The following is a 19,209-nucleotide window of genomic DNA, read 5'->3' on the forward strand; positions in this document are numbered from 1 at the left end:
GTTAATTCATAGTATTTTGCTGACCAAAATTAGCTCAATTTGGTTCAGTTCAAATCAACTGTCGAATTTCTGCGGAAAATTTTCATCAAGGACTTTGATCTGAATACCATATTTGCCGACCCGCGCCATTTCGTCACCTTACACTATTAGGGGACATGATATCGAAAGATGTTGCTTCGTTACCCAGCACTTGTTATTAAAAAATATTTGCTCGAGCCTGTTCGAATTAAATGATTGTCTTGTCTCAATATAATATCCTTCCTTTTGTGTTTCTGTGTGTTGTAGTTTAAAAGAGAAACAAACTTATTATACGGGTTCAGAGCATAGCCGTGGCGTGGACACAGCTGGTCATTTTATAGACGGAAGGAATATACTGCGACTTTGACGCTTGAGTTTGCGTTTACATTCAAAAATGCCAAGCGAAATAATTACTTTGCAGCTGGGCCAATGCGGCAATCAAAGTAAGTAACAAATACACATAAATATGTAAATGGATGCTAAATAAGCTTGCTGGGCAGTTGGGTTCGAGTTTTGGAAACGTCTGTGCCTGGAACATGGCATTTCGCCAAGCGGCGTTCTAGAGGACTTCGCTACCGATGGCATGGACCGCAAAGATGTGTTCTTCTACCAGGCCGATGATGACCACTACATACCGCGTGCGGTGCTTCTTGACTTGGAGCCGAGGGTGATCAATACAATAATGGGCTCTTCATATGCAAAGGTAAAATGATGACCAAAGCGATTTCAAAGTCAGCAGCTATTTCCTTTTATTTCCCTCAGCTCTACAACCCAGAGAACGTGTATTTATCAAAGCATGGTGGCGGCGCTGGCAATAATTGGGCGTCTGGCTATAGTCAGGGCGATAAGTTGCAGGAGGAAATATTTGACATAATCGATAGAGAAGCCGATGGAAGTGATTCCCTTGAAGGATTCATACTCTGTCATTCCATTGCCGGTGGTACTGGCTCTGGCATGGGGTCCTTTATCATGGAGCGCCTGGCAGACCGTTATCCGAAGAAACTCATACAGACCTTCAGTGTGTTTCCCAATCAGGATGAGATAAGCGATGTTGTTGTTCAACCATACAACTCATTGCTGACACTGAGACGTTTAACCAGTGCGGCGGATAGTGTGGTCGTCCTGGACAACACGGCCCTGAATCGCATAGCTTGCGATCGCTTGCACATCCAGAATCCCAGCTTCTCCCAAATCAACAATCTAGTGTCCACCATTATGAGCGTGAGCACAACCACATTGCGTTACCCTTCGTATATGAACAACAATCTCATCGGGCTTATGGCGCCCTTGATACCCACACCCCAGTTGCACTTCCTTATGACGGGCTACACGCCTTTGACCAGCGACTCGGACGTCAACAATCAGCAAGCGGTCAATATTCGCAAAACGACCGTCTTGGATGTAATGCGTCGTCTACTGCAGCCCAAAAACATGATGGTGTCCACTGGTCCCGACAAGACAAATCATCATTGCTACATATCTATACTTAACATTATCCAGGGCGAGGTGGATCCTAGCCAGGTGCACAAGTCACTGCAGCGCATTCGTGATCGGAAGATGGCCCAGTTTATACCCTGGGGACCAACCTCTATCCAGGTGGCCCTGTCCCGCTCTTCGCCCTACGTGCAAAGCAACCATCGCGTCTCTGGCCTGATGTTGGCCAACCACACCAGCATCTGCTCGCTATTTGAGCGGGCACTGAATCAATACGACAAGCTACGCAAACGTGGCGCTTTTCTAGATCAATTCCGACGCGAAGACATCTTCAAAGACGATCTCACCGAGCTGGATGAGTCCCGTGAGACAGTTGACAGCCTTGTTCAGGAGTACGAGGCAGCCACGCGCAGTGACTACATGCAATTCTCGTTCAAACGTGCCCCAGGAGATTCCAAGTCGGAGGATGCAAAGTCTGGGGGCGATCATTAAAATCACCTATCTCGTGACAAACGCGTGCCATGAAACCACAAACAATTTTTGTTTTTAGTACTTGTAGCTCCGGACACGAAAGAATTTCAAATCCTTTAAGTATTAACCAGCACAATGTACCTACTACGAGTAGATATTTTGTAGATACAGCTTATCTGTACTTAAATGTTACCAGTTCGTTAACAATCGTTCTTGTGCTAATAAAATTACAAAGTTAATTAACAAAAAACGAAAGTAATTACTTTTAGACGATTTCTTATTTGAGATTTATTAAGAAATCTTCAGTGAAAACATTTGGCACACTTAGAGCTAAGCAAAAGAAAAACAACTTAATTTTACCAACCTACTTCGCCCCCCACCAAACTACTTTTCGCAAATGTACATGTGTTTTTCCGAACAATGTACATCGTTCATTCCCATTGCATTTGCTTTACTCTCATAGGCCAGTTCTACGCAATCTTCATTGCCCTTCCAGTCATCTGGGATTTGTCTCCATTTCAAGAAATTTGCCTTCTTCCCAGTAGTACTCGACATATATACCCCTTCTGTTTCAATATCATTCACATCCAACCAGTAGTAGTAAACGTCGTATAGATCTTTGGTCACTAAATCGAACTCCTGCTGGTCCTGCAGGCTAGCCAGGTGGCTGCCCAGCTCTTGGCATCTATCCCGAGCATCTGTCCAGTTTAGTTTCTCGTTCCTCTCAAAATAATAATATTTTGAGCCGAGTTTCTGAAATGTTACGAGCCGATTCTGCCACAGTGTTTTTAATTTGGACTCTGACTCCTTAATGGCTGCCTCGTGGGTGGACATTTTATTCTGCTGGTTCGTCAATTGATCCTGTAGCTTGGCCAATCTGGTCTGTGATTCCAAAAGTGTCTTTTCATCATTTTCAAGCTTCGTTTGATGACTTGCAAACTGATTTTTAAGTCCATTAACCACCTCTGTCAGCTTATTTCCCTCAGAGCCATGTTTCTGAACCGTGACGAATATGTTCTTCCACAGTATTTTTATTTTGGACTCTGACTCCTTAATGGCTGCCTCATGGTTAGAAACTTTTTTCTGTTGATTCGTAAATTGATCCTGTAGCTTGGACAGTCTGGTCTGTGAGTCCAACAGTCTCTTTTCATCATTTTCAAGCTTCGTTTGTTGGTCTGTAAACTGATTCTTTACCCTATTCAGCACATCCACCGACTTACTTACCTCCGAGTCGATCTTTTGTTTCTTGTCAGCTAATTGTTTCTCTAATTTTTCAATTCTCTCCCTTGTCGCAGCGTGCTCAGAGATATGCTTCAATTGTTGGGCAGAAAATGTTTCCTTTATCCCGCTAACACTATCAGCGAGTCGATTAATATTTGAAGTTATATTGCCTTGTTGCCCCGACAGCACTTTCTCCAAGTGGTCGATTCTCTTCGTAACTAAGGTGTCATTCTCTCGCCCTGAGAACTGTTTCTCTATTAGAGTTAGTCTATCCCGGTACTTTTCGAGATGAGAGGCACTCTTGCCTTGCTGTGCCAACTCTCGCTCCACCCTCTCGAGTTGCGCCTTCGCATGCTCGACTGCGATCTGTTTTTCTATTTGTCCTAGTCTCTCGAGCATCTGTTGTGCACCCAAAACCAGCTGTCGCTGTTTGTCTTCTAATTTTCCAAGTCTCTCCGTGGTTGAGCTTTCGATGAAAGCAGACCTCTTCTGCTGCTCTTTTATCTGTTTCTCTAGTCCATCCAGTCTTTCGCTTAGCCTGCCTATGTCAGAATCGTTTCTTTCCTGCTGATCTGACAAGTTTTGCTTCACTCTTTCGATCATTTCCAACAGACCATTTTCTCCAGAATTATCCATCCTTTGGCGTTCAAGTAATCTATGTTCTACACTCTCCAGTCTGGCCAATTGCGTCGATGAGGTATCTTCATGTTTTTTTAGTCTGGACTCGATTGCCTCTAGTTTTTGTCTGTTCTCCAGTTGTTCTTGATGATTCATTAGATTTTCAGCCCATTCCTGTTGGGTCCTCAACTTGTTTTCAATGTTTTTCATCTGCAGTTGCATCATAAGCTGTTGATCCAGCACTGATTTTATGGATTTGACGCAGAAGTCTGTGCAGCCAGGATTTGGTTCCATCTGTGATTAGCGTAATTGGATATTTTCGCCTGTCTGCTATTGTCTTTACCCTCTTATACTCACCAAAGTTCGGGCCCGCGAGATCTGCGAAAATAACCCCAACAGAAATAATAAAATAATACAGCACATTTTTCACAGAATACACAACAGTTGCGTTGCCGCTCAGATTTGAGATTTGACTCAGATCAGTGCAGCGTGACCGTGACGATAACGATAAAAAATACCATCCGCCAAGAAATAAATACCATTAAATACCATTTCAGTTTCGAGAAATACCATTCAAATACCATACCATAAAAAAACCAGGGCAATCCGGTGATCAAACGAGACTTAACCCATTTAACACCCCTCTATTTAAAAAGTTGAGCACCCTTTGTTAAACCGCGGAAAATAATACTGTTTGCAAAGGCTCCTTGTAGCTCCATCCTCCTCTTTACTTACAAAACAAAAATGACCTTTCACCTGTAGGGCGTAAAATATGTTAAAGTTACATAAATTTCTTGGAAATATTAAATACCACCCTGGTCGACAATGGGAAACCGTTCTATTTTATTGATTGAAATTGTATTCCATAATTTTGATATTCAGTTTAATATTACTAGCTAGTTATCCCTCTGTTTACATAAAAAAGTTCAAAAACAAACAGCCAAAGCATAAAACGTAAATTTTTACTAAATATGACGTCATTGTTGCTGGTCAACCAAGTTTCTTCTATGCGTATGAACTTTTGTATACCGTATTTCCTTTAATTGATGTTAAATTTGTTGTTCCAAGCAACATATTATTGGTACCCGTGAGCTGCGAAATTTCGGTAATATCTTTAAAAGAGAGACTGAGTAGTTCTGATGCATTGATACTCCTCGATTTTAATATTCGGCTTAATATTACTAATAAGCTGTCAGCGCTGAACATATATTTTTTTACGATTATATAATCAATTTCCTAAAGGATTTGCTAATTATAAGTACTCATTTTCATTTTAATTATTCATAAATAAGGTTTAATCAAATAGGTCATTGAAGCGGATAACTGCCGTAATCCGCTATTGACATGCCTTTTTTTCAGAAATTTTCGAAAATATTGAGATTGGGATGTCAAACGATCAGGAATTCGATGCTTATCACGAATTAGTTGTTCTAAATGTCATTTCTAAACGATTGCTACATCAACGGATAGAGGAGGCAAAAGTGTAATAATATTATTATTAACAGTATTGAATAAAAGTTTCAGCCAAATGAATTATGTAACACAAAAATGAAGAGTCTCCGTCAAAAGGTTAAATTAAATACAGTTTATTAATTAACTATTAATTAAAATAACAAATTTCTACTTTAATTTTGCTCGTTTTCGAATTTCTATCCATTAATTGTTATATACAAATCGGTTGAGTTTCTAGTCCTGAATTTGCTCACCAAGTTCTTTGTTTATTAATATAGCTCCCTCTAGAGAACCCTTATTGATTTCAATCAACGGATCAGCATACAAAACATCCGGTTTATCCGATTGACCAAGATAGATTTGAATCTTCCCGCGCTGCTCCCTCTGTTCGCTCATCCAGGCACGAACACTATTCACAAATGAATTGTCTATCATACGGCACTCTAGTAAATGGATAACTTTTAGGTTCGGAAGCCCCTTCAGGAGGTCCAGAAGCTGGTTATCCGTAATTGGCATGGATATGTGGAGGTATAGAAGGTTCTTCAGCTTCATCAAGTCTTCCAAGGGGACGGTATCGCAGTATACATCGAGTTCCTTGAGTGTAGAAATATTGCAAAGACTCCTAACCTGATCCGCGGACAATGTTATCATGTCCAGGATAAGGCTTTCCAGGGGAGCACCCTTTTTGTTGATCAACGCATCAAATAACATGTCGCTTAAAATACAGTTGTACGACACTTGCAAATGTTGCAGCCTGGGTAACTGACAGATCAGCTGATAGGGCAGCGTATAGCGGTAGAGCTCCATGCCAAGGTTCAGCCGTTCCAGTTGCTGACAGTTCGTAGCCAGAATTTCAAAATTGCGCTTGCTGATGTCACCTCTACTTTCTATGCGAAGATTCCGCAGTTGCTTCATCGTTTGGCAGCTTTTCTCCAAAAACCTGGTATTGAAACCATCTTTTCCCAAGATACGCAGCTCCAGAGATTCCAGTTGATCAAGTACATATAATCCTCTTCCGCTATATGAGTAAGCCTCCAACTTCAGTTTTTTTAGACACGGTAATTGCTCGAGATTGTATACAAAATCCGTACACCAAAAATCTCCTTCGTCGTCTCTAGAGTCCAGCAAAACAGCATGCAAAGATTTGACCTTTTTCAAGCTGCTTAAATCGTCCCATCCGCCTTCGTCCTGTTCAATGGTTATTTTCAGATTTTGGAGATTCGAGCAGTGGCTCCGCAAAAGCCACAGTTCCTGATCTCCATAGCCCTCAAAGCTAACCATATGTTCGCCAACGATCTGCAACAGTTGTTTCCGATCTTTATCGCTAATCCGTCTCGTGAGCGATTCATCAATCTTTTTGTACCGATGGTTTGCGTAGCTTTTGAATATCTCTCCAATCCACAGGTTCGAAGAAGCAAGACTTAACTGGTCTCCCACGTCTAGATAATCAAACACGACTCTCCAACAATCCTCGTTTACATCGAGAGCTGATTTCCGAGACGTTCGTACTTTATCTTGCTTTGCAATGCATGCGTCATCGGTGCCAGAGGCTTTCTTCCCATCTGCTTTTCTTTTTTCCTCGGCAGCAGAATCTGCCTCAGTGCTACTGCAAGCGTGCTCACTCATTTCGCTTCTTGCGTTGTGTTCTGTTCTGTGGAAAACGTATCTTTACGTGTATCTGTTGATGGGCCAGTCTCGCTGTAAATTGGGGAATTTGTAAGCCAAATTTCATATATGTACATATTCATATACCTACCTATAATGTAGGTTATCTCGATGATATTCAGCTTAACCGTCGATGGGTGCAGTTCGTTGTGCTTAATGAAAGGGACGACAGCTTCCTCGCTCTCACAAAGGATGGAAAACTGCGTTTTCGTCAGCAGTTCCAGTTACGGGTTGTTGGTGTTTGATGCCACTTTTAGCTGGTAATCTGAGACAAGTTTTGGTTTAGTTTTAGTGTTCTTTGGCGCACTGCAATTTTTTTTGGAGCGCTTACCAAACGCTTACCGTCCAAACAGCTTCTGCGTTGAGATTTGTTATTATGCTGGAACCAATTCGAAGTTAAGGCTGCCACAAATGCCCGATTTCAAGCTGAATTTCTCAAGTACTTAAAAATGAATTCTTCTGAATTTAAAGGAAAAGGCGGCTGGCCATCGATTGTTGCATCCAAATGTTAGAAGGAAGCATTGACAGTATCGATAGTAACACAATATTTTTCTGGGCAATTTTCAGTGTTTGTAAACGACGTACACTACACGTACAAATGTTTTGAAATAAAACAGAGCATATATTTATTTTAAGTTGACGGTGGAGTCGAGTCGTCAAGACGTACGTGCGATGGATCCATACAATTGCCAAGGTGGGGAGCAGTGCGAAGATCAGCCTAAAATTTCCACATTCGCTGTACTGGATTTGGAGACAACTAATTTGCCTTCGTACAACTACAATCGGGTGGGTATCACGGAAATGTGTATTTATGCGTTTGAAGCAGCTCTCCTGAAGGAAAAGGGAAAGGAAAAAGGATATGAGGGAAATAAGGTACATGTACCGTCACTGCCCCTGCCACCGCGTGTGTTACACAAGTTGAATGTACTATTTCAGCCGTCCATGATGGTGCATCCGGATGCGGAAAGAACTACAGGTTTGTAATTTCACAAGTGGTCCCCCCCCCCCCTCCCACACCCATTAAAATGATGATTCACGGATACATTCCAGGTCTAAACAACTACATACTCGAACGAGAATCTAAGTTAGACGAGAACTCGGGTCAAATGATCCTCAACTTTTTGAAGCATTTGCCATCTCCGGTGTGTTTAGTGGCTCACAATGGCTGGGACTTTGATTTTCCTATTGTAAGGAAGGCTTTTGCTAACTTAAATCTAGAATTTTCACCTGCTTTGACTTGTGTCGACTCGCTCCGTGCCTTTTTGGAGATCGATGACAAGCATTTCATTGAGGAAGGTCTTATGAAAATTCCCCAAAGCGGGTCCGTGAATGTGGAGGAAGCTGAACCACTTCATTGTTGGTTGAAAAACGAAAGCACCCCAAAAGGTGTAATCCTGATCCCGGACCCTGAAGCGAACGGCTATGATGCCCTGGAGGCGTCTGTGAGTGGACAACTGGAGGAGACTGAATCCATTAAGGAAATTGACTGGCGGCTGCTGAATGAAACAACTCCAAAACGTCCAGTTTTGACCCCCACAGAAGCTGCTTCAAAGCGTAGGAAAATCACGGAGAGCGAGGATGATAAACTGGAGGAGTCGCCACCATTTAGGCGAACACTGGGATCTCGTCGCAAACTATTTAGCGGCGTCAAGTGTGCTGAAAGAAAACGTTATCCACCAAAAGACAAGTACAAATTGGGATCACTGTTTGAAAGAAAATTCGAGCAAGCTGCAACTAATGCACACCGAGCGGAGGCGGATGTGGCCATGCTCACGTCGCTTATCCAACATTACGGCATGGATTTCCTAGCCTTTGCGGAAGAGCAAGCCATTCCATTCAGTCAAATCACTCCACTTGGCTCACCCATTCGACGTAAATTGTAGCATCTGTAGAATTGAATGTTGTATAAGATAAGACATGGCATGTATATTTGTAGAAAAAACATATTTGATTTCGATTTTAATTGTGTTCAAATATTATGTATATTTTTTAGCATGCACCTACTTTTAATCATTTAATCTAATCAAAATTTTATACATTGATTAGATTAAGAACTCGTAAATTTTAAGGCATATCAACACCTGCATATGGCGTATTTGTACTATTTGTAATAAAAACTTTGATCAAAGCCCCGAAGTCATACAAATGTTCGGCAGATAACCGTAATGAGATTTGTTAGATTTACAATATCAGCGTTTCTTAAATACTACAGACGTTACTACACTGCCAACCTTGCCACCAAATTTAAATGTCGGAGTTGGAATAGTGTGGCATTTGATAAATTTGTCAGCAAAGCTGTGAACCAGCTCGTCTTCTGTCCAATTGCAGGATGTTATTATAAATAGACTGTCGCTGTCGTGCAGCAAGTGCTCCACTGTGCCAAGATATAGCGAGCGTTTCTCGTTGGCGTTGTCGGGACAGAGGCTTACGGCATCATAGGTGCCCTTATCGTGCACAACATTGTAGCTTCCCAAATCTGTCTGAGGTAGAGTCAAGTCCGCCACATTATAGCTGATAGTTAGAGCATGGTCCTTGGCAATGCTTCTGGCCAACTCAACTGCCTTTGGGGAGTAGTCCACCCCAGTTAGCTGGGCGTAACCTTCGTTTGCCAGGGCCACTAAAAACATCCCATTGCCGCAACCCAGGTCGAGCACACGTGCAGTTTGCTTGTCCACTTGCTCTTGCTTTAGAAGCCAGTCGACAACACGTTGCTGCGAATCCTCGTCAAACCAGATCTCACCCACGTCTCCGTGGCTTTTGTAGTTTCCAATTTCACGCGTATAGCTCGATTCCCAATATTCTTTGGTTCCCAATTCCGATCCATCTAGTTCAGTGTCCATCGCAGGATGTAGAAAGTTATAGATATAATATAAAGTCTATCTGAATGTACTTTTCGTCAGCTGTTCACAGATGCAGAGTTGCACGACATGCCCAGTGTGCTAAAAATGCTAAATTTTTCTGTCGAGGTGGTCACACTATACTTTTTTTTTTTTTACTATTTGATTTGATTTGAAATCCTTTTTACTTATTCTTAGTTTGATGATGAGTGCAAGTTAAAGTACCCATTATTATATGAATCTTATCTAGTTTTTAAACAATCTTTGGCTTCCCATAGTATGATATAAACAAGCTTCGGATTCCCACAGTTCAGAATCAGGCCACCCGGCTAATATAAACAATCTTTGATTTCATATAGAAATCCATTGGTCTCAAACCTCAGGCCACACCAGCCACTCAGGCCACCCGGCTAATATAAACAATCTTTGATTTCATATAGAAACCTTTGCGTTGCAGCTGCGGCTGATTTCTGCAAACGCTGCATTTTGGAATTTCACAATTCCCCAACTGGATGATCGAATCCGATCGAACCAAAATGTTTATAGAAGCTTCCCGAAGAAGAATCAAGAGGGTTTCATGAGAACAAAATTATTAGAGTTAAGTCAGTTGGTTTCTAGCAGCAGAACTGGAGAGTTCACTTTAAATATAAATCGCAGTACAGCCCGGTCAATTGTAAAAACCTTAGCACTTAGTCTTTGTGAAATAAAATCTTTTTTAAAAACACAATTTACCACCGCAACAATTTAATTTGCACGCACAGCACAGAAGGCAGATGAATGAATGATATGATTTGTCCATGCTATTAAAAAGTCTTCTTTAATTTATATAGTTCATAATTTATTGATGTACATGATAATCGATTTCTCAGACAACTACAACGTAATTTGTGTATTAATACATTATTAATATTAATAGCTTTAAAGTTAACTAAATTACACTTTCTGGCTCATTCAATTATCCAATCAGTATCTCTATATGGTATAGTATGTATGTATATAAAAGTTGTAATGCATTATAGATATAAAACAAATCCATATTTGCTGCTGCTTCCTTATTTCACTTAAAACTTAACGATCGTGATTTCCTCAACGCTTCCTGTCCAATTGCTTGTGTTTATGGTACATATATTGATATATAAATATAGTGAGAATTTGTTATTTGTTGTTTAAAAGCTTTCAAAAGACTTGGTTTGTTTTGTTGCTTAGAGGGACTCGCCACACCACACCGCACCGCATAGCACAGCTTTCAAGCATAGCATACTTTCATAATCAGCTGTACACGGTCGAATAAAATAGAAATAAAATTAAAGCCTATGATTACGCACAGAATTATAGGATAGGTATTGCCACCATGCATGACAATGTGTGATGATGCGCTGTGCGATCGGATGTGACGACGATACGTTGGCTATGTTAGATATAAACTAAACTGATTAACTGATAGATAGATAGGCATTACATTTACATATCCGTACGCTATGCTACCACCTGTATTGTATGCAGGCTTCATCTTCATCTTCTTATATGATTTGTTTGTGTTTTGTCCACAGTTGCTTAATTCTACTCGTAGTTTTTGTTCTATGTACAATGGACGCCGTTTTGGCGCTTCTCACGTCTGCGTACGTCGCTCGTAGTCGCTGCGTCGATAGTCGGCTGGATAGTCGCGTGGCATCATGGGATATCCACGCGGATCGCTGCGGTATCCTGGCGGGGGAGGTAGGGCGGGCACGATCCCATTCGGCATGTAATAATTCGTCGGCAGATAGTGACTCGGGTAGGCGTGCGGCGGCAGGTGAGGAGGGTATCTGCAATAATGAAGGTATATAAGTGAAATCCGTATGCCCAAATGCAGGGCTAGTTGTGGGCCTGGGCCACCGGGGCATACCTTCGCTTGTCTGGACGCCGGTCGCGATCACGTTCGCGGTGATCCCGATGGTAGCCCCCTGGAGGTCCGCCGCTGCGAGGATAACCGACTTCATAGCGATCGCGCTTATACTCCAAGCTGTACCTGCAATGGAGAGGAAACATTTCTGTTGGGAAAACTCTCTGCATTTTCCGCTGTGGGTGTATCTTACCGTTCTCTGGCATGCCAACGCTCCAGCTCCGGCGTATAGCCCGATGGCGCAGGCAGTGCCTCGTAGCCACCTCCGCCACGAGCACTGCGGCTATTCGGCGTGGATGGAGAGTTGAGGCCCGCTCTGCGAGCACTGCTACTGCCTTCGTAGCTGCCCGGCGGAGCAGCTCCACTGCTGCCATAGTATTCGCTGCTGCGATGATGCTTCTTACGCTCCTCGTGACGCTCCATGTTCAGCCGCTTGAAGGACATCGACTTGAGATGGTCGCTGATGCCGCCGCCGCCGCTTGCGCCAACAACGCCCACGATGCCGCCGCCGTCCACGTCGTTCTCATCCCTCTTTCTTTTGAGAGGCGAGTCGTTGGCAAAGCGACCCGAAGAGGGGGTTCCACCATCCGAGTAACGCGACTGGCCCGCACGCTCTTTGTCCTTGTCTTTCCGCTTCTTCTTGCCGCTCTTGTCCCGCTCCCTGTCTTTGTCCTTCTCAGCTGGAAGACCATTGCGTCGGCTCTTGCTGGGACTCACTGAATCCTCCTTGGAGCCAGCCCTGCTCTTCCCCTTGCCACCCGACTCCCGACCCAGCTGCTGCTTGAGGGCATGCTTGTAGATCTTGAACAGATGCTTCGCATCCAGCTCCGTGAACTTTGACACAAAGTACCACAGATTGCTGCGCCACTCCTTCTTCTCCGACTCGCCGTACGGCTGCAGACACACATCGATCTGCCTTCCGATCTGAAGTAGGCAATCCCTCGTGTGCTGCAGCTGATCCTGATCGGACAGACTCAAATCGGGCTGATCTAACGCCTTCAAGGCCTTCTTGACTGGACGCATCTTTTCCTTGCATTCGTTGAAAATGCTCGGATCCAAATCGCCGAGCACCTCCAAGGCCCGCGGCTCGTTGTTGGCCGTAAAGTGCATGGGCTTGTTGCCATTGTTGTCCGAGGAGCTGGTCTTCTTTGACCTGGCCTTGGACTTTTTAGTCTTCTGTGCTGTGCCGCCGCCGGCCACTTCAGAGGCTGGAGTCTGATGCGGCGAAGCTGTGGAGGAGGGATCCAAGTGGCTGGAACTATTATCCAGTGCCCCCCGACCCCCGTCAGCAGTTTCCTCGGCCTCGGCCAGAGCTTTTCCGTCGGCCATGGCGCCAGATGCGGTGCCATGGTTGTTGGAGTTGCTGCTGGCCTTCGATTCGGCGTTGATTCGTGCAGCTCTGGGCCGTCGCTGGCGCTTCTGTCCGCCCTTTTTCGTCAGCTCCACATTCTTCTTGATGATCTTGAGCAGGTACTCGGCACGGGTCTGAAGCTGTTTGGCCTGCGGCTTGCGGGTGTCGTTCAGCAGGATCTTGTCGGTGAGCTTCAGGGTGGGATCCAACTTCATTTGCTCCCACGATCCGATGCCGTACTGGTAAATGCCGCACAGCAGTTTGGTGTCCTCCTCGTTGCCCCATTCCACATCGAAGACGGGCGCCCGCGTCTTGATGTTGAATGTCCACTGCTGCCTCTCCGCCGCTGCACTGGGTATGATCTCGTTGAGGGGCTGCAGCTCTTGTTCGGAGGTCAGCAGCTTTTTGGCATTGAAGGAGACGCCCCCGAGCTTCACAGAGTAGGTGGCCCGTGCGCGCCGCTGCTTGGCCCCCGGTGTGTCGTCTGGCACAGTCTTTAGCTCTTCCTCCTTATGCTCGTCCAGGAACTGGACGCACCGGTCGTGCAGCATTTCGCCGAGTCTCTTCAGCTCGGCCAGGGGCTTTTCCTGCAGCTCGGCATCGCACGCGATCGCCTCCAAACGGTGCAACGGGGCGGGGAACTTCTTGTAACTGCGAATGAAGCGACGCAGCTCGGCATCGGTGAAGCCGGTGATCTTCTCCTTCATTGTGGGGCGTCCGCGCTTACGGGGACGACCCTCATCCCCGCTGGCGTCGGAGCCCAGCTCGTACTCTGAGTCGCCAGAATCGTCCCCCTGCTTGGACCGTCCGCACTTGCCGCCTGATCCACGCTTGGACTCGCTTTGATTTGCGGCCGCCGTCTTTCTTCTGGGCGGCAGATAGAGATCCTCCATTTCTTTGGCCTTCTCCTGGTCATCGATCACCTTGCGAAAGCCCTCGGGAATAATGTCATCCCAGTCCTTGCTGTCGTCCTCCGCCTCGTCGCCGGCGTCCACATCTTGTTTGTTCGATTCGCTCGGCTCCTCCTCGAAGGTCGCTATGCTGGCCACCTTGAAGGCGGACAGAAGATCGTCGCCCGGCATCTCTGGATCGTCGTTTCGGGTTTCTGCCCGCCGCAGAATCTCATCAATGTCGCAGACCAGCTCGTGCTCGTCGTGTTCTGGCTCGTCCTTAAACAGCTCCTCGGCGCCAAACTTCAGTATGGCGGAGAGATCATCCTTGTTGAAGGGATTGGAGTTCGAGGAGTGGCCGTTGCCGCTTTTATCCAGCACCGTGCGACCCGTGGTGTCCATCCGCTGGATGACGAGGTGATCCAAGACCATCTTCTGCTTGGCCCGCTCCACTATCTGCTCTTCGACGGATCTCGCCGTGACCAGGCGATAGATATTCACTTGGTTCTTTTGGCCAATGCGATGGGCCCGGGCCTGGGCCTGCAGATCGTTCTGGGGATTCCAGTCCGAGTCGAAAATGATGACCGTGTCGGCGGTGGCCAGATTGATGCCCAGCCCCCCGGCCCTGGTGGAGAGGAGAAAGCAAAAGTCCTGGCTGCCATCGGCATTGAAATGGTCGAGAGCCTGGCGACGCATCTCCCCCTTTATGCTGCCATCGAGGCGCTGAAATGGCCAGTGCCGCTTCTGCAGGTAATCGGCCAGGACGTCCAGCATGCGGACCATTTGCGAGAATATGAGCACCCGATGGCCCGTCTCCTTGAGTCGACACAGCAGCTTGTCCAACAACACCAGCTTTCCCGAGCCCTTGAGCAGCGTCTGCAGGGCCTCGTCCTGCTGCAGGCCCATCAGCTCAAACTCCGAGGGCCTGATCAGAGCCGCGTGATTACAGCACTTCTTCAGCTCTATGACTATGTTGAGGAAGGTGGAGGTGGAACCCTTCTTGCCCTTGCGCAACGCATCAAAGTTCTTGGTGAGAATCCATTTGTAGTATTGCTTCTGCAACGAGGTCATCTCGACCCTCAGAATCTGTTCGACTTTGGCGGGCAGCGACTTCTCCACATCCTTCTTCACACGCCTCAGGATGTACGGTTCCAGCTGCTGGTGCAGTCGCGTGTAGCCTTTGTCCTCGGCATTGCCGTGCTGCAGCTCAAAGTTGTCCCACGTGTCGAACTTCTCGGGCATGATGAAGTGCAGCAGGGCCCACAGCTCCTTCAGCGAATTCTGCAGGGGCGTGCCCGTGATCAGCAGTCGATGGTTTGTGTCGAATTCCTTGAGCGACTTGTACAGCAGCGAGTCGTCGTTCTTCAGACGATGCGCCTCGTCCACCAGCAACGCTGCCCACTGCAGGGTGCCCAGAAACTGCTTGTCCTTGAGGACAATTTCATATGTGGTCAGGATGCAGTTGAATTTCAGTCTTTTGGAGCCCTCGAATTGCCACTCGTACTGCTGGATCATCTCGCGCGACTTGATGTCCCCCAGATAGGTGACCACATTCATATCCGGCGCCCACAGGTCGAACTCCCGCTGCCACGCAGTCATCGTGCTGAGGGGAACCACACAGAGGAAGGGCCCGTACAGGTGGTTCACCTTGAACAGGGAGTAGAGGAAGCATATGGTCTGTATTGTCTTGCCCAGGCCCATCTCGTCGGCCAGAATGACAGAGTTCTCCTTGCACCACGAGTGCAGCAGCCAGTTGAGGCCGTCCATCTGATAGTCCCTGAGCACCAGACCAGCCACCAGGTAGTCGGGCTGACTCTTGATGCGCGAGAACTTGGGACGATACTTGAGGACGCGGCAGTGACGCGAGGGTGTGCACTTAGAGGACTCTCTGTCGTGGAACTGCTCGGCACAGCGCAGCCACTTGCGCAGCACCAGCGTGGCATCCTCCCAGGTGGCCTCGGCATAGGGCAGCGATTGCCATTTGCATAGGAACTCGTCGGTGCCGACATCCGGCTTGGATCCCTTCGCAATGATCCTGTCCACGTTGTTGTACGACTTGAGCAGCTCGTGCTGCAGCTCCAGCTGGCACTCAAAGTAGTCAATGTCCTCGGGGCCAGCATAGCGGCGCCAGTAGGCAGTATCCTGTTCCTTCTTGATGAAGTTGTCCAACTTTTTCATGCCCTTGGCCTTCATGTCGCGCAGCGTACGCTCCGACTCCCATGTGTTGTGGATATACGACCAGCCCTTCCATTTGATCAGATATTGCTCCTCCTCCTCCTCCTGTTCCTCCTGGGACTGGGATTTTGCCTGCTCTTCCTCAGCCTCAGCCACCTTTTCCACCTCTTCTACTTTCGCATTGGGATCTTCGATGGCATAGATGGTGGTCTTGTTGCCCGTGCATCCCCGCCTGCCCATGCGCTGTGCCAGGATCCGCTCAATGGTCTCACATTTCTCGTCCTCCACGGCAGCGGCCGCCGCCTGTGTCTCGTCGTATTCGCACTCCAGCAGATCCTCCGAGTCGGTGGCCTCGTCTTCAGACGCCTCCTTGTAGCTAACAGCGGCTCCTGTGCGACGCGTGGCGCAGCTGCATAAAAGAGGGAAACATTAAATAAATGCTGCAGAGAATAGAATGCAACTGCAATTTTTTGTACCGCTTGCTGGCATCATCATCGTCGCTGTCCTCAGAGCTGAAGGACTTTACCCGACGTCGCTGTGGCTGTTGCTGCTGTGGCACTGATTTATTCCTAGAGGTAGTGGCTGCCGCCGGCTTGCGCTTATGGGCGGACGACTCTTCATCGCTTTCGTCGCTCTCATCGCTTTCGTCCGAGTCCCAGCTAAAAGGACAAAACAAAATATCACAATAGGAGGCTCGCGAAATATATCCAGAATCCAGAAGCAAAAATCGTACGTTTTCTTTTTCTTCTTGGGTGGCGGCGCTCGCTTCGATTTGTCGGCTGCGGCGGTTGGGGGCTTGCGCGCCTGGCGCGTTCGTTTGGGTCTATAGTCCTCCTCCTCATCCTCCTGTGCGGATTAAGCCCAAGAGAAATATTCAAGAAACTACAGAGTGAACATTCTGTGTGTGGGTGTGTGTGTGTGTGCAAGCCCCGACTTACGCTGCTGCTGCTTGAGGATGTGGGCGACGCATTTGCAGAACTATCACTGGCATCTTCATCGGCAGAGGCCTCCTCACTGCCAGCCGCCGCCGGCTCTTGCTCTTGCTCCTGCTGTTGCTGTACAGTTTCAGTCTCTTCATCTTCATCGTCATCATCGTCGTCATCTTCGTCATCTTCCTCCTCGCCCTGCTGTGGCTTTGATGAGCTGCTGCTGCTGTTGGTGCTCGTGCTCGTGTTCGCGCTGAGCTTGCCGCCAGTTGCTGTCTGGTCTCCTCGTGCTCTGGTTTCCTCCGGCTCTGTATCGGAGTCGCTGCCACTTGATCCGCCACTGGAGCTCTCCTCCTGATCGTCTGTGAAGCCATTCGTTTTACTGTCCGCCTGTGCAGCTGCTGCTGTTGGTGGAAAACCCGCCACCGACGTGCTTGATGTTTTGACATCCGGCTCCGGAGAGCTTCGTCCATCACTGGAATTTCCCGAGGAACTATCCGAATCTGAGTCGGATCCTGAGGAGCCACTGCCACTGCCGCTTGCGCTTCCACTGCCACTGTTGTCCGTGCCGTTTGCCTCATCACGGGGGTCATCTTGTTCGTCTGAGCCAATACTATTCGCCGATTCATTGAGTGCCTAAAGAAAAGCGGAAACAAATCACAAAATAGTTACCAAATCAACCGACACGACACACACATTAAGTTGAGCAAAGAACCGCAGACTACACCCGCTAATCCTGCCCAGAATTTTTCTGGCAAGCTCTATTTCTTTACAAATTTCACATTAATATATTAGAGATTGGACAGCTGCACAACAGAGTGCACTTCTAGTCCACGGCCCACTTTCCAGCTACAGTTTGGTGCCTAACTTGCGCTCGACTGACACCCAAATCCCCACCAGATCTTGACCCCAAGCTTGGAATGGCAAATCAGTATCAAGAATGTATACAGTTCTATAGAATTGTTGATTATCCAGCAAGGTATTGCCTATATCTAGCCCAAGACGAGAGAACACAGGTCGGGTATAGGGCATCTACTTGCTCTAATGGAGCTAATCCTGTCCAGAAATCTTCAGACTGCTCAGACGCTCGAATTGAAAGGAATGCAGTTAAAAGGCAACAAACAGTGAGGGTTCCTGGGAGGCTCAAGGAGAAATCTGGAGAGTTCTTCACAGGAAAACGCGACAGTCACCAGCACACACTAATCCTGGGAGCCAGAACGCGGAAATCCTTGCAAAACCAGCGGGTTTTGGGTCTCCTGGAATGATCTATATCAAAAGAAGTCCTCCAATTCTTCGAAAAATGTGTTTTATTGCAGTAAAAAACTTTTTGAATCTATTCTTTTGATCAAATTCAATGAAATTTTGAGGAATTCGTTTACCGGCTACCTTTTGGCGGGGTGAAAACCCAAGGAATATTGTAGGAAATCCAGTTGGAAAAACTTTGCACCCAACAAATTTTGATTACGTAATCGATGAAAATTTGCAATTTGCATCGAAAAACAATAAAATGCACACATTTTGAAGGATTTTCATAGCCGGATTCGATGAAAACAAACCGAAATGGTCAAATTTAAACAAATTTTGCGAAAATGGGTACCCAATGGATTCCCATAAAATCTACTCTCACTGCCACGTCAAAGTCCCGAGGATACTTTGGCATCGTCAAAACTGTGAAACATTATCGGTATAATGGTTAAAAAGTTAGTTTTTGCCAAATGCCCCACTTGCAGCCACACAAATCGCCAGCAAAGTGAGGGTGTCTCGGAACGAGGGGCTCCTACGGGGGGCTGGCTCCCAGGCCAGGCGTGTAGCCACACCCACAGCACGGAGCATATATTTCAAAAATATCACTTTTGTTTTTGTTAATACTCACTAGACGACTGGATTGACACTGATTTAAACCGCCTTGCTGAGAGTAATATACCAATTCCATATTTTTATTTCCCACTTTTCAAACACACACCGACGTTCACTGTCACTACTTTTTCAAGGCCTACTTACCTGGCTCATTATATTTTTGTGGTAGCACACAGAGTTGCCGTGTAGCGCGCATTAAATACATGCAATACACTTTTATACGTTAGCTGGGCAAATGTTTTTGTGGTCCTTGCAACAAGCCACTTGTTTTTAAATGCACTTTTCTCAACACATAAAAATATCACGTCGTCTTCGTCTTTCTTTCAATAATACGCCATTTTGTTTTAAGGCAGTGTGACCGTGGGTCGTATCGATAAAGAAATATACCGAAATATACCTTCTTATTTTCTAA

The 19,209-nt window shown here is 46.4% G+C and overlaps 6 protein-coding genes and 1 long non-coding RNA gene across 9 annotated transcripts; 2 read left to right on the top strand and 5 right to left on the bottom strand.

Moving 5' to 3' along the window:
• Positions 1–189: 189 nt before the first annotated feature.
• LOC111076465 (tubulin gamma-1 chain) lies at positions 190–2,158 on the top strand. The gene is made up of 3 exons (XM_022370276.2): positions 190–461; positions 519–721; positions 781–2,158. The coding sequence occupies exons 1-3, from the start codon at positions 413–415 to the stop codon at positions 1,942–1,944; spliced, it is 1,416 nt and encodes a 471-aa protein (XP_022225968.1). The 5' UTR covers positions 190–412; the 3' UTR covers positions 1,945–2,158.
• Positions 2,159–2,204: 46 nt separating this feature from the next.
• Positions 2,205–4,230, bottom strand: LOC111076464 (interaptin-like). The gene is made up of 2 exons (XM_022370275.2): positions 4,120–4,230; positions 2,205–4,056 (listed from the first exon to the last, which is right to left on the bottom strand). The coding sequence occupies exons 1-2, from the start codon at positions 4,183–4,185 to the stop codon at positions 2,308–2,310; spliced, it is 1,815 nt and encodes a 604-aa protein (XP_022225967.2). The 5' UTR covers positions 4,186–4,230; the 3' UTR covers positions 2,205–2,307.
• A 1,102-nt stretch (positions 4,231–5,332) lies between these two features.
• On the bottom strand, positions 5,333–7,485 carry LOC111082159. Of its 2 annotated transcripts, none has more exons than XM_041592394.1 (3): positions 7,222–7,485; positions 6,971–7,144; positions 5,333–6,912 (listed from the first exon to the last, which is right to left on the bottom strand). In XM_041592394.1, exon 3 carries the CDS (start codon positions 6,838–6,840, stop codon positions 5,449–5,451), a length of 1,392 nt encoding a protein of 463 aa, XP_041448328.1. In that variant the 5' UTR covers positions 6,841–6,912; positions 6,971–7,144; positions 7,222–7,485; the 3' UTR covers positions 5,333–5,448. The 2 variants fall into 2 exon arrangements, with proteins under 2 accessions (XP_041448328.1, XP_022234034.2); XM_022378342.2 differs by having other exon boundaries at positions 7,211–7,485.
• Positions 7,454–9,013, top strand: LOC111076462 (three-prime repair exonuclease 1). Its single transcript, XM_041592395.1, has 2 exons — positions 7,454–7,855; positions 7,930–9,013. Exons 1-2 carry the CDS (start codon positions 7,552–7,554, stop codon positions 8,760–8,762), a joined length of 1,137 nt encoding a protein of 378 aa, XP_041448329.1. The 5' UTR covers positions 7,454–7,551; the 3' UTR covers positions 8,763–9,013.
• On the bottom strand, positions 8,830–9,792 carry LOC111076495 (EEF1A lysine methyltransferase 2). Its single transcript, XM_022370310.2, has one exon. The coding sequence runs from the start codon at positions 9,717–9,719 to the stop codon at positions 9,069–9,071; it is 651 nt and encodes a 216-aa protein (XP_022226002.1). The 5' UTR covers positions 9,720–9,792; the 3' UTR covers positions 8,830–9,068.
• A 743-nt stretch (positions 9,793–10,535) lies between these two features.
• Positions 10,536–19,140, bottom strand: LOC111076491 (chromodomain-helicase-DNA-binding protein 1). 2 transcript variants are annotated; one of them, XM_022370307.2, is made up of 7 exons: positions 18,942–19,140; positions 16,953–17,576; positions 16,748–16,860; positions 16,491–16,673; positions 11,792–16,423; positions 11,602–11,724; positions 10,536–11,521 (listed from the first exon to the last, which is right to left on the bottom strand). In XM_022370307.2, exons 1-7 carry the CDS (start codon positions 18,948–18,950, stop codon positions 11,326–11,328), a joined length of 5,880 nt encoding a protein of 1,959 aa, XP_022225999.2. In that variant the 5' UTR covers positions 18,951–19,140; the 3' UTR covers positions 10,536–11,325. The 2 variants fall into 2 exon arrangements, with proteins under 2 accessions (XP_022225999.2, XP_022225998.2); XM_022370306.2 differs by lacking the exon at positions 18,942–19,140 and adding an exon at positions 18,814–18,888.
• Positions 18,233–18,807, bottom strand: LOC111076496. Its single transcript, XR_002608037.2, has 2 exons — positions 18,665–18,807; positions 18,233–18,608 (listed from the first exon to the last, which is right to left on the bottom strand). It is a non-coding gene; the product is annotated as an uncharacterized LOC111076496 (long non-coding RNA).
• Positions 19,141–19,209: the final 69 nt, after the last annotated feature.

This window comes from Drosophila obscura, unplaced genomic scaffold (genome assembly GCF_018151105.1).
Source record: "Drosophila obscura isolate BZ-5 IFL unplaced genomic scaffold, ASM1815110v1 contig_179, whole genome shotgun sequence".
In the NCBI taxonomy this organism is placed as follows: domain Eukaryota; kingdom Metazoa; phylum Arthropoda; class Insecta; order Diptera; family Drosophilidae; genus Drosophila; species Drosophila obscura.

Bases quoted from the DNA above. Each gene is read 5' to 3' on its own strand.
- LOC111076465 (XM_022370276.2), top strand. From the start codon at position 413: ATGCCAAGCGAAATAATTACTTTGCAGCTGGGCCAATGCGGCAATCAA. The intron at 462-518 runs GTAAGTAACAAA...CTTGCTGGGCAG, and splicing joins GGGCCAATGCGGCAATCAAA to TTGGGTTCGAGTTTTGGAAA. The intron at 722-780 runs GTAAAATGATGA...TATTTCCCTCAG, and splicing joins TGGGCTCTTCATATGCAAAG to CTCTACAACCCAGAGAACGT.
- LOC111082159 (XM_041592394.1), bottom strand. From the start codon at position 6,840: ATGAGTGAGCACGCTTGCAGTAGCACTGAGGCAGATTCTGCTGCCGAG.
- LOC111076462 (XM_041592395.1), top strand. From the start codon at position 7,552: ATGGATCCATACAATTGCCAAGGTGGGGAGCAGTGCGAAGATCAGCCT. The intron at 7,856-7,929 runs GTTTGTAATTTC...GATACATTCCAG, and splicing joins GGATGCGGAAAGAACTACAG to GTCTAAACAACTACATACTC.
- LOC111076464 (XM_022370275.2), bottom strand. From the start codon at position 4,185: ATGTGCTGTATTATTTTATTATTTCTGTTGGGGTTATTTTCGCAGATC. The intron at 4,057-4,119 runs GTGAGTATAAGA...CGCTAATCACAG, and splicing joins TCTCGCGGGCCCGAACTTTG to ATGGAACCAAATCCTGGCTG.
- LOC111076495 (XM_022370310.2), bottom strand. From the start codon at position 9,719: ATGGACACTGAACTAGATGGATCGGAATTGGGAACCAAAGAATATTGG.
- LOC111076491 (XM_022370306.2), bottom strand. From the start codon at position 18,873: ATGGAATTGGTATATTACTCTCAGCAAGGCGGTTTAAATCAGTGTCAA. The intron at 11,725-11,791 runs GTAAGATACACC...TCTCCATTGCAG, and splicing joins CGTTGGCATGCCAGAGAACG to GTACAGCTTGGAGTATAAGC. The intron at 11,522-11,601 runs GTATGCCCCGGT...TCATTATTGCAG, and splicing joins CGGCGTCCAGACAAGCGAAG to ATACCCTCCTCACCTGCCGC.